The sequence below is a fragment of the Engystomops pustulosus genome, chromosome 9, assembly GCF_040894005.1.
Source record: "Engystomops pustulosus chromosome 9, aEngPut4.maternal, whole genome shotgun sequence".
Taxonomy (NCBI): Eukaryota; Metazoa; Chordata; class Amphibia; order Anura; family Leptodactylidae; genus Engystomops; species Engystomops pustulosus.
In genome coordinates this window covers 53536824-53554438 of record NC_092419.1, presented here as the reverse complement: position 1 = coordinate 53554438, position 17615 = coordinate 53536824, and the positions used below count along the sequence as shown (strand labels likewise).

Genomic DNA, 17615 nt, shown 5'->3' with positions numbered 1-17615 from the left:
TCTTGGAACTTGGGAACCAGCTGGAACAAGTGTGCTACCTGGAATTCCATTCATATGTTAAGAATATTTGCTTCTTAATTTGATCAAGTTCACTGCACTTTATGCCTGTATCCTAGAGAGAAAGCCGTGGTATTGAAGTATAGATTATGAATAGCTCCAGCTGATACAAATATAAGCCATCATTCTAGGTAGGGTAAATTTGAAAAATTGAAAATATATTATTGAAATATATTCTTTTGGTGTGCATTTACATAATATAACAATTTACTCTTCATATTTCTCATGTTCCTTAAACAACAGAAATATAATATTTTGATCAAAGGCAACCTCATCACACCAAGTAGATGTGATATACTGTTATATGAGCAGTGTTATGTGAGTTATATTATAGAGCAGGGAGAGAAGCTGTACAGTTTAATACACGGTAAGATGTAGAAGAAGATAATAGTATCATTTTACATTTACTTCTTTGCTCATTTTATCCTTGGGGGTCCATTATATAAAATAAGGGAGATTTCTTTTAAAACTGGCACAATGATTAAAGAAGTTACATATTTCAAGTGTTAAAACAAAATCCTAAAAGTCAAATCCTACATCTGATTGCTTGGAGTGGGCAATGGTTGCCATTTCTTTACAATAGTTTTGATAAAATCCCCAAGATTTTTTTAAAAGTTAGACCATCTCATCAATTTATCAAATATATAATTTTAGCATATAATTTCTACCATTCATTGCACAGATTCAGCAGCTGGACAGCGTATTGAGGAATAGCAAGACCAAGATAATGATGTCCCTTACAGATGATAGTTTAACACCAGATACAGTATATTGCGCATATTCAAGTAATAATTATTACACTGCTTATATTGCCAACCTGTTTCATAGATAAAAAGGTTATCAGCACAGAGACATGACAGCGATTCCAGCATCACATCCTTTTAACAGTTTTGAAGAACCACACTGTTTTAGTTAGGAAAATGGGAGAGGGGGGTTGGCAGAAACTTGGACGTTAAGTCATCATTTTTAATTTGGATAGAGTTTGGATAAAGAGGTCTATGCTAGTATGTCCATGTTGTAGGTTATGGCTGAGTTGGCAGCAGTCCCAGGTTTTACCATACCTCAATGGGTAACTCATACATCTATCACAGCTACAGGCACTTATTTAAAAAGGAATGACAAAGAATTAGACATCAAATCTACAAAGCTATAGAGTTTGTGAACTGTGGAATACTCATATATACTCGTGTATAAGACAAGACAAGCTGAAAAAGTCACCTCGGTTTATACAGGAGTCTATTTAAAAAAAGAAACAAACTTATATACTCACCCTCCTTCATCCGGATACTCCACGCGGCTCCCCGATGCCATTCCGGCAGTTAAAGAAGACAGAAGAAAGGAGAGGAGCCACACGGAAACAAGATAACGAGCCGATCTGATATAGGGGAGTCGCGCCGACATCAGGGAGGGTGAGTATATAGTTTTTTTTGCTGGGGCGGTGCTGGCTGTATACTGCTAGGGGCTGGCTGTATAAAACATGGGGGCAGGCTGGTTGTATACTACTGGGGGCAGGCTGGCTGTATACTACATGGGGGCTGGCTGGCTGTATACTACTGGGAGCAGGCTGGCTGTATACTAATAGTGGCTGGCAGGATGTATACTACTGGGGGCTGGCTGTATACTACGGGGGCTGTCTGGCTGTATACTACTAGAGGCTGGCTGGCTGTATACTACTAGGGGGTGCCTGTATACTACTGGGGGCTGTCTGTATACTACATGGGGCTGGCTGGCTGTATACTACATGGGGGCAGGCTGGCTATAAACTACTTGGAGCTGGCTGGGTATATACTACTGGGGGCTTGCTGGCTATATACTGGGGGGGGGGCTGTGACCAATGCATTTTCCACCCTCGGCTCATACTCGAGTCAATAGTTTTTCCACGTTTTTGGTGGTAAAATTAGGGATCTCAGCTTATACTCGAGTATATACGGTACTTAAGAAGAGCCAATATATGACACAAGTTTTAAAGTGCTCCCATCTCCTGCTCTCACAAGGTTTTCTTAAGTAACTCCATACCTTTACTTTGGCAATTGAAAGCCTGGTGGACGTTATTTTTCAGTTCTTAAATGAGCATTAAAAATCTGAGAAAGTTTAAAATTTTCCATGGAGTCGAAAAGAAATATATTCTCACCACATGAAACAAAACACCTATGCTCACCAAGATGGGAACCTGAATCAATATATTCCCGAGCTGAATGAGCACATCCGACACACACAGTCTCAAAGCTGACCCTTTTCAATTGAAGTTCGGCTTTTACACACTTCTTAGAACAGATGCTCTGAAGTTTTTTTCCTAAAAAAAAAAAAGCCAGTTCCTCTTTCCAAGCTAAGCCAAGAGACCGGACTCCCTTAGGAAGATGAGATGAATAAAGCTGAGGCTTAGCTGGCAGATTGTCTTATCATCATGAAAAGATTTCTTTGCAAACATCCTCCCGTAATAGCAAGATATCCGTTTTAAGAGGAAAACTATTTGTTTGCAAGCTAAGTCCTTGTGTTAAAGGTGAATTTATTTTTGATTATCACATTACAATCTGCTTATCGTTTAGCAAACTCATATTTTCCTTTAATTCACAACAGATGGCGCTTAATCAGGGATAACGTTTGTGGACTGAGAGCGCTATCGGTAAGTGAAAACAGCTGATATCACCGCACATTGTTGTTCTGTCTTGCAGAGAAAAGGCTAAACACTAGCAGCAACAATAGGCATAAGATAAAGCTGAATTGCAATATGAATATGAGAGTGGACTGAATATAAAAGAGGTTTTCTGAGTTTTAAAAATTGATCACCTTTCCTTTGACTGGTACTGGAGCCCCACCAATCAATAGTTTAAAGCACTGGCAGTACACCAATCCATGTCGATTTCACTTCAAAGTGAGTCTTGTGGTCTGGATGCAGATTAGTCCCATTCAAGTGGGTGGGACTGGGCTGCAGCACCAAGCTCACCTGTCATACAATGCACAACTCTGCATGGTAGGAAGTGAAGGGACACAGTGCTGTCCTTGGAGTGCTGTAACAAATAGCCATTTAAAGGGGTTAGCTTGTGGCTTTGTGATAACCAGTAATATCCAGTAATAATTAGTGGATGAAGGGGTGTGCCAAGAACAACTACTAATATGGGAGTACTTATCATGGAGGGGGTATGAATACATTAATGACTGCACAATTGGCTCTCGCAGCAACAGAGATGCTTTGCTGGGGTAAATACAAAATGGGTGGTCTTGTACTTACCCTAGTAAAGTTTGTTATTACTGGCAATATAATAATTTATATTCTCTTAACAAAGTCATGTGAAAATTGCCTTCATCACTAAACTCCATGTGTTTTTGTTCTCCCGCTTAATTGGCCACTCTAAGTGTTAGTCCATGTAGTTAATACCCTGTAACAGCCATCTCTGTGCTCCAGCAGAGGCATCTTAATGAGTGCACCCAACACACAGTGGCACCCAACACATCTGTTTTTAAAGGGATTTGCCCATTGAAGAAAATTCTCAAGTTTCAATCCGCTAGTGATGTTTAAACATTAGAGACAATTTTTAACCCTTTACTTTACAATTTTACTCAGTTTTATTGCTTTTTTAGGTCCTATCAGTCCCTAGGCTGGTCAGTGTAAAATTCCAGAGTCTAAGCAGACACAATATAATCCCTCTAGTGCTATAAGATGCTGTGTGCTTAAAATGTGGTTAGATTATCAGGGTACAGGTTTGTATACACTTTTGTTTAACTTCTGAACATTGTGTATCTGACACATAGAAAGATAGCTGAGGTAATGAGATCCAAATTGCCCCGGGATTGGATGGGCTCCCCCTAGAAATCTATAGTAGGTTCGGTTCTATTCTTTTACCTCTTATGATGGAGATCTGGGAATCGGCACAAAAGGAGGGTAGGTTGCCTGATTCGTGGTATGAGGCAAGTATAGTCCTGATACAAAAAAAAAACAAAGACCCACTGGAAGCGGAATCTTATAGACCAATCTCGCTCATTAACGCAGATGCTAAGCTGATGGCCAAATTACTGTCAAATAGACTAAAAGAGTTTGCTCCCACACTTATACATGAAGATCAATGTGGCTTTCTGACCGGTCGGCAGAGTAAGACCAATATACGACGGCTTTATGCAGGTTTGCAGTTGGGCCGGGGTGGGTCGCGCTCCATCCTGTCATTGGACGCTTCTAAGGCCTTTGATAGGGTGGAGTGGGACTTCCTCTGGGAGGTCCTTCATAGATTTGGGTTGGGTTCTCCTTTTCTGGATTGGGTCAGACTCTTTTATAAGTCTCCAAGGGTCTGTATCAGGGTCAATAACGATTTCTCCCCCTTTTTTACACTGTCTAGGGGTACTAGGCAGGGATGTCCCCTGTCCCCGTTGCTATTTGCGCTCTACATAGAACCTTTGGCAATAAAACTTAGGGCAGACAGGGAGATAGAGGGGGGAGGATTAGCTGGGTCCGAAGACAAGATAATGCTATATGCGGACGATGTTCTTCTATCTCTTAAAGATTCAGAAATTTCGGTACCAAAAGCTCTGAAGGTTATCCAGGAATTCGGTAGATTCTCAGGTTTCCAGATAAACTCCCATAAGTCGATTTTGGTCCCTCTAGATGATGTCCCCCATCCCAATTATTTGCAGTTTGAACTGAAGGTCTCCTCCTTATGTGATTATCTTGGTCTAAAGATCACGGCCAAAGTAGATGAGCTTAATCTGGCTCCTTTACTAACAAAAATAAAAAATAAGGTGAATACATGGAACACGTTGCCATTAAACCGAGCAGAGAGAGTTATACTTATAAAGAGTGTACTGCTCCCTCAAATACTATATGTATTATCTAACTCTCCTTGTTGGATAGGGAAGAAATGGTTTGGGCTCATCCGAGCGATCTTAAACAAATTACTTTGGGGGAGAAAAAGGGTGCGCATCAAACAAGAAACTTTAATGCTTAATAAGGAAAGGGGTGGTCTGTCGCTCCCATCTTTTTATCATTATTTTTTGGCGGCACAGACCCAATTTATTTTGGAAAACAGACAGTCGAACATATTTTATGCGATAATTATGCAGCTGGAGCGAAGCTTTGATTCAATTCTGGCCCTATTGGAGTCAGGCCAACTGCAACGCCTTAATGCTAAAAGATTCCCCTTGGCACGGTTATTGGAGTACACTTGGAGAGATCTTAGGAGTTTATTTGGTATTGAGGGAGGATTTAAGTTCACCCCTCTGTGGGGTAACCTTAATTTTCCGGAGCTGGATAAAATGGACGATGTTGGGTTCTGGGAAAGAAAGGGGATTAAGTCTCTGGAGCAGTTGGAAGAGGATGGGACATTGCCCTCTTTTCAGGAGTGGTGTGTTAAGGACACTTTGGAGGAAAGGGATTTTTTTAGGTACTGTCAAATTGCGCACGCATATAGGAAAGAATTAGATCATGGTAGATTCACGAGACACTTAGAGAGCAAATTTATGGAATTATTAGATTTAGAGGTATCACGACTTAATTTATCATGTATATATGGTCGACTTAGGATTATTATAGACCAGAAGAGTAGCCATGCTACTCAACTGAAATGGTCAAATCAGGTCGGCTTTATCACAACGGCACAATGGCGAGATATTTATAAGAATGTGGTTAGATCAACGATTAATTTAAATCACAGGTGTACACAATTATATATATTATATCGAATTTACTATACACCAGACTTAATGTTTAAAATTGGATTAACTGAAAATTCTAACTGTAGGAGGTGTAATCGCTCCCAAGCTGATATCCTACATGTTCTATGGGACTGCCCGAAGATCAATTATTACTGGGAGGAGATATTTACGAGTATAGAGGATCAGTTACAAACTGCGTTCCCGCGTGTTGCTACCTTCGGGGTCTTAGGCCTGCTCCCGATCTCTTTGGAGGATAGATTAAAAAGTGATTTGGCCTTGAAGACCATCTTCCTCGCAAGACTAGTGTTAGTTAAACACTGGCTAGACGACAAGTCCCCAACGGTCAATGAATGGATTAACTTAGTTAAGCGTATAAAAACATACGAATGTGCATATGAGAAACGTTATAGGAAGGGCAATAAATTGAAAGATATTTGGAATCAGTGGAGTTTATAGAGGTTTGCTCTGTACTCCACGGAATATTTATTGGATCCACTCAGCGTCTCCAGCATCGGTAGAGGGTGGGGGGGAGGGTGGGTCTGGGGGGGGCTTATCCTTATGGAAATATGGACAGGTTTTGCGATAGGATGACGGCTCCTAAAGAAGGGAGCCTGTGTATATATGGTTATTTGTAGCACGATATGTAGTGATTTAAAGATATACCATGTAATGATTTAATGATTTGGATATCGCAAAAAATGCCATGTAACTCTTTGTCTTGTTTAAAAGCAAATAAAAAAAAAAAAAAAAAAAAAAAAGATCCAAATTGCACACAATTACATTCTCAGCACTGCTACATCTCCATAACAATATACTGTCAGATCTGCTGTGCCTCCCTCCCCTAGATAAAGACCTTATCTGCCTGTAGCTTGTAGCTTTACTCTCCTCATGCTGCTGCTGTTTGGCGGCAGGAAGTCTGTGTGTGTGTGGGCTCGTCTTGGAATGTAAGGGTAGGGGCCACTGCAGAGCGCACCTCAGCTCAGTGCTGCATTAGACAGGAGAACATTATGTTTTCCCAACCCTAAAGTCAGAATATTCAGGGTCAGATACAGGGGCAACCAAAAAGTACACCAGGACTGAAAGAGACAGATTGGAACTATATTTGTGAAATGCTGTATTTTTGTTAATAACAGTGAATTATAGAATTGTATGCACTGTGCTTACTCCAGACCTCAGATTGTCACACTACGGTTCTCAGCAGTATGTATGGCACATTTTTTTGGCATAAAAAATATTCATTGAAGTATTAGTGGAGTAACTATTTTCTGAACCATCTGCTCTCCCTTATTTTCCTAATATTGGAAACAGATAAAATTGTGACTTCCAATGTCTGGTCTACAGTTTTCACACACATTATTACATAGTTTTGGTCTCTTTCTCCAATCAGTTTCCAAGTTCCATACTTTATATAAGAGACATCATCACATCAGCTGTTACTCTAATATCTGGTTGTATTTTGCATTCACTATGAGTCATATTATTCTGCTGAAAAGTAAAGATTCCAGAAACTCTGGATCTGTTTTGTTTAGGGGAGCAGCATGATCAATCCCAAGCTTAATCTGAAACATGAACATTTGCAGATTTTAAGTCCCTTATGGGAGTCAAGCACTTGGCTGTTCATGCCATAGTTGTGTTGTTTTCCCCATTTCACATCTGTGGCAGTAAAAGCAGATATGGGGATAATGGGAGCAGGTAGTGTTCATCCTTATTTTTGGCTCTTCTGCATAGACTGTATTATATGTACTTCATGTCCTGTACACCTGTGCCCAAGCTGATCTCATCTACTAAACATCCCATTTTGAAAGCTTTTTTTTTATATTTTAGAATTTTAGGAAACAAAACAAAAACAAAAAAATTCAATACTCATACACCCACACAACACAGCCCAGCAAACCACTACGCTACCATAATTCATCACTTAACAGCGGTTATGTCTAACTATGTTTTAATATAAGCTGTAGTGCAGAACTATGTTATGTTCAACCAGAACCTCTATAAATAGACAATTGCATGGACTATTCCACATTAGTTTTCACATGGGTGGACACTACTATTCATTCATAGCTACTGCCATATTTATAATGTAATGATCTAATGGTCACTTCGATTTTTAGTAAACTATAGAAAGAAAGGTAATTACTCGCAACAGGCAGAGATGGTACTGGATGGAGCTGTTTATGAGGTGTTGAAGCATAATATAGAAGAATAATGTAAAATTCAAGACAATGGGGCAGATTTATCAAGCTGTCTGAAAGTCAGAATATTTCTAGTTGCCCATGGCAACCAGTCATGAGCACTGGTAAAATGAAAACTGAGCTGTGATTGGTTGCCATGGGCAACAAGAAATATTCTGACTTTCAGACAGTTTGATAAATCTGCCCCAGTATCTGTTCTAAAGATGAAAAGCTGCAGGATAGTAAATATAGTATATAAAATTAAGAAGTAATGAATAGGTAAGTAATTCTCTATGACATCTGTACAATACATTGCCTGTAAAGGCAGCACTTAGAAATTCACTGAAAAAAGATATAAGTTGTTCACCTCTCATATTTTTGAAAATTCACTGAAATTGGGGGAAAGAGAGTATCAAAAACTATAAAATTTTGCTTTTATTAGATATACAATAAAATAAATGAACAAATGTGTTGAGGTATATCAGCCTCCACCACTAAAATAGGTGTCTAAAAAGTTTCAAAGAGTCTGACCCCAGCTCAATCACATATCTACGCTGACCTAGACTGGGACCAGAACCAAAAGACAGCGGGGGTATAGGCTACTAAATAATACCATAAGGCCAGCATATAGCAGATATCGGGCATATGTAGCAAAGCCACCCCTCTCACAGATGGTTTGATAACATACAGAAGACTAAAGATCGACACCAGTATTGCAGCCGTGTCTTCGGCCTGACCTGGGATCAACCTAAGATGTGTTGGAGGCTACCTGCTCATATTATTAATGGATAGGAGACTGCTCTTAAGCCTAGATGGAGTCTAAGATATTTACTCCTAGCTTCTCGGCCACTCGAGCTGTCAAATTCACACTATCCTGAGCTAGCACTCCTAAGATGATTAGACCCAACGCGTTTCCTGACTATGTAACATTCATCAGGGATCAGATGTAATATTAAGTAATGTACACGTATTCACATAGCGTGTCCCCGCATTGATAACAGCGGTGTTACCATAGGCAGCACTTACCATATACCTCGACAGTAAAGTTATATTTCTCTTGCAGATTGTGTTTAGCATTGAAGACCAGTATGGTGTAAACCCCAGAATCATTTTCCTTTAAATTCCTTATAACCAAGGTGTGTTTTTCAGGATTGGTTTTGTAGCAGGTGTTGTTCTTTTCTATAAGTTTTCCATCTTTGAACCTGTGAACAGAAGTATAGACAATAACAAGATATTGTGATGTATATTTGAAGCCAATTATGGGATGTTATTTCTTAAAGGGTTATTTCGGGAATACGAACTTCTGATGGAAAAACCTATACAAAAAAAAACTTCTGTTATCAATAAATACAACAAAACTCAATGTCATTAATAATAAAATGGAGCACTAGTAATTTGCTTTTATGATTCACAAAATTGTATGTATTTTCTAAAGTAGGCGGAGTTATCTCAAAAATGGCCACCATCTACAACTACAAGACACATGATCTAACATATTGTACTGCTCTGTTACCATAGTAATGATGTGTGCCATCACCTCACTGAGATGACATCTCACCACAATATTGGTCGTACTGGATGCACTGCAAGCAACCAACTACAGCTAAACATAGTGATGATCACATGACCTGCCCGGGCAGGTGCAGGACATGTGATGTGGACATGTGACGAGCGACCATCTTCTGTCCTGTGTCTCCTCCACCGGGACAAAGTCACAGGACTAATTAAAGGGATGATAGCATTTCAATTCTTCATTATAGTATGTGTCCACAGCATTTTTCTGTTAAGGGGAGCAAAATTTTAAATAACTAATTACATATTATCTTATAGTTTAATCTATTTGAATGTGAATAATGCTTATTCCTGGAGTACCCCATTAAGTTACTAAGTTCATTCATACCACAAAGAAAAAACATTCCCCAAACAGCTGTTTCTGATTCCGGGAGCTTGCTGTTTCATCTCTCAGATGCTTTTCTCTGTTTGCTTTTCAGGATCACAGTTTATGATGTTAGATCCCGCAACTTAACATAATTTAGTGGTGTGTGTATGCCTCGCTAACCCTCTCTTCCTCATTATCATGTCTGGCCCACTCCCAGACCCTTTACTATTTTACATCAATTTGAAAACACAAATGATCTCAATAGCCAAGCATAGCATGCTCCATGAGATTTTACAGTCCTATGAGCGTCAAGGCTAGCCTTTAAAAAGACTCAACCAATAAAACTACTCTTTCCAGAGATACGGCTAGAAGTTATACTTTTATGTAACTTCATTTATGTTTTCTTGTACAACGGAAATGTAACCATTTTTAATTTTAATATTCTATATGATGATCTATTTACTTTGACAACAGGCACATATGGGTCTTAGTATCCCAAATACTCTTGTTCTTCTTTCATAACAGTCATTTCCTTTGCTCTTTGTCCATAAATCTCATTTCAGTGAATAAAGAAATGTGGCACACAGGTGCAGCTGTAATTGACGTTCCAGAATATCAAAGGTACAGTGAAGGATGCTTTATTGATAATGTAGACTACCTGCCACGTGTTTCAGCACTGAAAATACATAATGTATAGCCAACATTAGGTGTTTCAGCACCCAGGTCCCACATTTCCCCATGTCCAGCATCTGATAATCTACCCTTGTCATTATATTTGTTTCTTCCTTCTACTTTATTTCAGCCTACACTCATGAATGATGACCTAAGAAAATGCAGTCAACAGTGACTTAAAGAAAAGTAGTGGTGTAGGAGACTTAGGGGCCGATACTGTGTCTGTTCCACATATGCAAAAATTTATGTTGACCATTGCAGCCTGGGGCTAAAGTACAGTAAATTAGCAGCATCCAGAAAGCTGGACCAGAGGTCACAGTTAGCGGAGAGGTCTGTTTAGGGGTTGTATGTAAGTTGCTTTTTAATATAACAAAGTTTTGATGGTCAAAGATGACTGCAGCGTGTAAGGGGCTTTTGACGTGGATCAGACCTCCCCTCCGTGGCACTTACTGGGGGGGTCCGATCCTCCGCTGGCAGCCCCGGGGTCTGCCAGTGCCCCGGGCAGCGCGATCTCTTTCGGGAGCTGCGTCCTGCTGGCTTTAATACATGTGCAGCATGCTCAGTGTCTTTATTGCACTGTGTAAGCTGTATCTGAGCTTGAACTAACATGTCACTAAATGTAAAAAAAAGTTAAAACAAATAAAGTTTTTTTTTAATAAAATGATTTAATAAAAGAAAGTGAAAGTCCCCCAAACACAATTCTCTATACACAAGTAATAAATTACAAAAAACACTAATCACAAATAAATTAGACAAATATAAATAAAACTATATAAATGAGGTATCAACGTAATCACAGTGATCCGTAGAATAAAGATAATATTATTTTTATGCCACAGTGAAAACCCCTTGCAAAAAAATGCTAAAAATCATAAACAAGAATTATGATTTTATTTTCCTCCACACGTAAAGAGTTAATAAAATCTCATCAATAAGCTAAAGACCCACTAAAATGAAGGTTTTTTTTTACATTGCATCTCATCTCGCAAATAATAAGCCCTTATTTGTTCAAATTGACCTATAAACCCCTTCCTGACGCATGTTGTCATAGAACGGTGCAGCGGGTAGTGACTTGCCAACATGGTTCAGAAACAGTGATTGGGTCAAGATGGCAGCTGTTTCTGATGGCCACCCATCCTGCCCCGTGGACCAGAAGGGTTTTGTTGCCCCCCCCCCCCCAGTTCATGATCGCTGCTATTGGCTGATCAAGGCAGACCAGTCAATAGCAGCGATTTTACTTACGACGTCAGTAATACTGATCACCATGTCTGTAGACACGGTGATAGGGGCAGGGTGGTGGCTGTTCCTGACAGCCACCAATTTTGCCTCGCGGTCCAGAGGGGATTTGCTACCCCCTTCTGTTCATGTTCACCACTATTGGCTGGTCGATCTGGTCGATCTTCTACACATTTTAACACATTTTGGGGGGTATTTCATCTTTTATCTCTTGTGGCTTAAAAAACATAGGGGTAAAAGTTACCTTTATAGGAAAATGTTCACCTCTATAATATTTAGGGCCTAATTGGATCATTCAACTGTAGTGGCAAATACATATATTATACATTGCTAAATTCTCTAAGGGGTGTGTGTTCAAAAATTATGGTCACTATGCGGGTTATTCTATGTTTTATACCACTAGGGCTCCCCAAATGCATGTAAAAGATTTCTGTCAAATTTGGCTTCTAAAAGGCAAACATCCCTCTTTCCGTTCTACTGTGCGTCTACTGGGGCTGCTGGCTGAATACTAGGGATTGGGGGCTGCTGGGTGTATACTAGGGACAGGGGGCTGCTGGCTGTATACTAGGGACAGGGGGCTGCTGGCTGTATACTAGGGACAGGGGCTGCTGGCTGTATACTGGGGGCAGGGGCTGCTGGCTGTATACTGGGAACAGGGGCTGCACTTGCTGGGTGTATACTGCCGGCAGACTGGGACCAATGCATTTCCTACCCTCGGCTTATACTCGAGTCAATAGCTTTTTCCAGTTTTTTTGTGTTAAAATTAGGTATCTCGGCTTATACTCAGGTCGGCTTATAATTGAGTATATATTGTAGGTTTTGATGATTTTCGTGAAAATCGGAAAAATCACACCTAAAGTTATAAGCTTCCTAACATCCTTAAAAAAGGAAAGGATGTTTGAAAAATAATGCCAAGTTAAAGCAGATATATGAAAAATGTTAGTTATCTAATAATTTTGGTGATATGACCAACTTTCCAAAAAGTAGAAAATTTTGAATTTGGAAAACATAGTTTTTTTTCAAAATTTTTTGCAAATTTCCAATTATTTCATAAATAAATTGTAAACATATTGCTCAACTTTCTCAACCAACATGAAGTACAATGTGTCACAAATAAACAATCTCAAAATCAACTGGATATGTTAAAGTGTTAAAAGTTATAATTAAAGGGGTTATCCGGGTTTAAAAAATTTCTTATGGCCGGGCTGGGGAGGGCTAGTTAAACATAATAAACATGTACTTACATCGTCCGGCGCCGCTGATGTCCCGCGCCGCGGTCCCTTCGATCCGTTCCCCTGTTTGTTTACAGGGGCACGGAAGCCGCGCACAGGGAGCTTCTGGTCCGCGATGTGGACAGCTCCTCCCATCTGTCCCTATCTCTCAGCGTTGTAAGCGCTGGGAGATGGTGCGCATGGGAGCTTCCGGCCGGCCGGAAGCTCCCCGTGCGCACTTGTAATGAAACCGGCGCACAGAGAAGACCGGCTGCGGCGCGGGACATCGGCAGCGCCGGACGAGGTAAGTACATGTTTATTGTGTTTAAATAGCCCTCCCCAGCCCGGCCCTAAGAAATTTTTTAAACCCGGAAAACCCCTTTAAAGAGACACGTCAGATTTCACAAAAAGTGCCGTGTCAGGAAGGTGCAAAATGGGCAAGACGTTAAGGGGTTAATGTAACTATTTATGATAAAAATTCTCAGAAAAATGGTAGCCCTCCCCAACCATCTACTTCATGGTAGACTCCCTTATATTGGATGTCAAGGCGTTCCTTCCCTGTTCAAAACTTTAAGATAAATTAACATGAAAATACATTGCACAATATTGTTTTACTATTGATCCAATACTAGGGAATTTATTAACACTTGTGGAACTAGTTCAATATGATGGTAAGAACCTCCTCCACATATTGCTTCTCCGTCTTTTCCTTACTTTTAGAAACGGTTATTTTTCTTGGATGTAGCCAATTTGATGATAATTCATTAGGGGGCTGATGGGGCTATCCTACCTTGATACTCGTATGCCCCTCTTAAAATCATAAGCCATTTTTACAAATTTATTCTAATAATACAGAATATAACAGACCGACTCACCAGACACTTAGAGGTGGTGGGAAAGCTTTCACTTTCACAGACAGTTTTAGTTCATTTTGACCTTCGAGTGTTGTGTATCTGTTTTGAGGTGAACCATACATTTTCAGGAAAGGTTTTTCTATAAAAAAAAATGGAAGGTAAATATTTATTTAAAATGTTGAATTCATATACATAAAAACAACTTATTAAAGGAAATCTATCATTAAAATTAAGTATGATAAACCAGGGATACTTACTCATAGATCAAGGCACTGTGACTGTGGTAATCTTCACAAGCTGTTATACTGTGCAGGAGAATGTCTCCCATCACCCCTTCTCCCTTGGTACCTGCCCCATGCTCTCATGGCAGCAGCACAAAGTGGGGGGGGGGGAGTGCTGAGGGAGCAGTGAGGTAGGATGAGATAGTATAACAAACTGTGAATCCAAAATTCAGATGGGCTCTGGAAATGCCACCCAGAGCTTTTCTGGCTCATTAGCATACATTTAAAAGTTGATTTTAGAAAGAAGGAGGCCATGGATAAGAAATATAAGAAGATTACCAAAGTCACAGAGCCTGGATCTATGGGAATCCAGGCTCTGGATTATGCTTGATTTTGATGGTAGATTTCCTTTAACTAGAATTCGGTCCAGTTTGCCAAATTCTTTTAATGTGGAGCCAAATAAATAATAAAAAACAAAGCCAAACTTTTTAGCATTTTAGTATTGTGTTCAAAATACCTCCCAAACTAGTTTTAGGCTACAAGGGAGGGGGTCTAATGACCTATGAATATATATGGGTAGTCTATGTCTGCCATATTGTTATGTTTATATTATTTTTTTAACTAGTTTGATCCATTGCATGAAGGGTATAATTTTCCAAAAGAGGAATAAAAATCTATTTTTCTAAAAACAAGGCTGTCACAAAATTGAGTGTTAGCGGAGAAAGCCAGCATGACCACAGTAGAGTAACAGTCTTGCCTTCACTTTCACATAAACATTTTGGGTGGCAGAATCAATAGGGCAAGCAATTTTGTGTTATTACAGTGATTCTTATCTTTCTTCCAGAGAACTGCATTTTTGTTTGCTTTATTTTCCTATGTGTATAAAATGGTGGCTGCAGATTCTTCTGATATCGGTCGGAGGAATGCAGTCAGTCTGATTATTTGGTTTAGGATGAATTGTAGACGATCAATAATGAAATTCCAAACTGTTATCATACATTTACTAATGGAGCAACCACACTATCCACATTTATATTGTCAACCAGGGAGAACTGATGGATGTCAATGTGTATGAGCAGTCGACTACACTTACACAAGACCTACAAAAAGAAAGGAGGCTTTATAAAGATAGAACATGTCTCTTAAGTCTATGGTAAGTATGATTGTTTGACATTGAAGGCCCCAACCGTAAGTCAATAGTAAAATATTCTGATAAAAAGCCTTTTTAGATAGGCTGTGGGATTGGATATCAGATTCATTGGAACTACTCAGTAGTGCAAGTGCCTCAATGTCAGCATGGAGATAAAATAGAGAAGTTTATTGAAACATACGCATTAGGCTAAAATCCAAACCAAACTCTGATGCCAATTTCTGCAATACTCATGTGAAAGCATCCAAAGAATAATTTCACTTAATGCATACCAAGATCTATTGACAAATAAGTACTTACCGAATATAGTTATGGTAATATTTTTGGCCACATCTGAAAAGGCAGCCTTGCAGGTGTATACTCCTCCATGCTTCTTTGTGACGTTTTTTATTTCTATTATTCTGTCTCCCAGAAAGCCATTTGGAGTTTCATACAATTTTTTCTCAGAGTCCAGAACCTGAAATGATGTCATATTTGTAGGTTAATAAATGTTTATCTACCAGACAGAGTGGCCTTTCGTTAAATCAAAAACCTAAAAGGCAATGGATCTGGTTAATAGTACTGCCAGGTGTGGTTATACAGTGTTATTTGAATCAGATAAAGTATTATTACTATTACTACCATCGTGAAGTTATACATAGCCACAAAGCCACAACACAGAACCCATAGACATCCATAGGGTTCTGCCGAACCACTCAGCTTATTCGACTTTAGAAACAAGACTCTGGAGGGAATTTATTTTGTGCTGGTACAGGACTTGATGTTCTCCTCAACCCTTTACTAGTGCTGCATATATGAAGAGTCCCCTTGGCATATCTGGCCGCAGAACCAGGTAATTCTGTGACAGGTCCTGCCTGGTGTAAAATTGTTCTATAACTTGAAACTGGAATGGGTGCAGGTTATTGCTAGTGCCAACTCCACCACTGGGCACAACCCACTCTCTCCTCTCCACACCTACTTGCCTTGAAGGTGGCATAAAGGGGGAAATAGTGGTAATTTCTGGCCTTGCATCAGTACAAACCTTGACAACTCCCTCTCTATTTTTAAGTATTTTTTTTATATCTGTGCACTTAAAAGTGTTCTTCTACAGGTGGGATACTCTTAATTTACATAATATATGGAAAATTCATGCAATCGGGTAAAATCGGATATGGATAATGAGGAGGTCTTCTCAAAGATATTGGGGCACATTTACTAAGGGCTGCGAGTCAGTTTTCTGTCTTTGTGGGCTTTGCACATTCTTTCTAGTGCAAACTGCTTGCACAGGTATTTAAGAAGGGTCCATTCCAGTGTTCAGTTGGACTGTGCGCCACATTTAACATGCAAAGCCTGACAGAAATTTGTTGCATGACCCATTTTTATGCAGAAATCATGAATCTGGCGCCCCCTGTACACTTCATTGTGTTGTTGATAATAAGTAAAATTACAAGCAGTTGTGTTGTTTCAGAAAGTTTTACCTTTCCTTCGTGCACCCAGTCCATAATCACCCTGGAATTAAAGGGGACTTCTCCAGTGCAGTTCAAGTGAAGTGTTTCTCCAGCCAACAGACTGGTCCTCTCCGCTTCTACACTAGTAATTTCTGTAGGAGTGAATGCTGCAATAGAATATACATTCAGTTATATAAAGAATTAAGTGCTGTAAGGATGCATTCAATTACTCTTTTGAGCCATTATTTATGTGAATAATTACTGTGTGTCACCTACGCATACCAATAAATAATACATGGCAATTATTATCAAATGTAATGGCATAACGTGAATGTCTTAATATTCCTTGGTAGTGCTTAATATGCTTGATGGTCCTTGCTCATTGTTCAAAAAGACTGAATGCCTGATCTGTGAAGAGAAAATCCTTTAAAAGGTAGGTTCCAAGAAAAAATGTAGCTCAATCTTTGGTGTTCATGCAACAGCTCTAGAGGCTATGAACTAATCCTAGCAATTGTTCCAATGTTGTTCATTCTTAGGGTGATTTTTATTCATTAGGGTTATATAGATCACTCGGAATGCTATCAAATAATACAAGTGGTAAAAGTGGTAATATTTACCACTGCACCTATCCTGATATTTCTCATGTTCCTGACCAGCTGCTCTGTGTTGTGGTTCAATTTTTTTATGGTCAGACAAACCTTTGTAGACTAAGCTGAGTGGTCATAAACATGTTTGGGAATATGAGATATTAATCTTTTTCATCAGTTCAATAGGTTTTATTTAAGGTAGCTCAGGTCTTTCACATCCTCAAGAATAATATTCTACTTTCTTCTTTGGGTGGTAGATGAGGACCTCTGTTTATTCCTTGGATATTATAAGTCTGACATCCTCCTTAATTGCTATAATTAATCCATAAAATTGACCCTTTTCTCTTTGATTTGGGATGCACATATTGACATCCTTAAAACTAATTATGCATGAAAAGTATGTTGATAAAAATAATTCAAAAATATAAAAAAGTTCACTACTGAGAAACAAATGACAACTTAGTGTTGGCTACATTAATTCTTTTTGCACCATAAAATGTCTAATCC

General features: G+C 39.3%; 1 protein-coding gene and 1 long non-coding RNA gene across 2 annotated transcripts in view; one reads left to right on the top strand and one right to left on the bottom strand.

Annotated features, from left to right (window-relative positions):
• Nucleotides 1-17615, bottom strand: part of LOC140077727 (vascular endothelial growth factor receptor kdr-like) — a 112269-nt gene that overhangs the window by 46842 nt on the left and 47812 nt on the right. Inside the window, exons 6-9 of the mRNA XM_072125163.1 lie at nucleotides 16552-16688; nucleotides 15395-15551; nucleotides 13745-13862; nucleotides 8898-9073 (exon numbers count right to left, since the gene is read on the bottom strand). Coding sequence (XP_071981264.1) covers nucleotides 8898-9073; nucleotides 13745-13862; nucleotides 15395-15551; nucleotides 16552-16688 — 588 coding nt within the window. The remainder of the gene's footprint in view (nucleotides 1-8897; nucleotides 9074-13744; nucleotides 13863-15394; nucleotides 15552-16551; nucleotides 16689-17615) is intronic.
• On the top strand, nucleotides 2630-16955 carry LOC140077729 (uncharacterized). The gene is made up of 3 exons (XR_011849835.1): nucleotides 2630-2680; nucleotides 14991-15097; nucleotides 16875-16955. It is a non-coding gene; the product is annotated as an uncharacterized lncRNA (long non-coding RNA).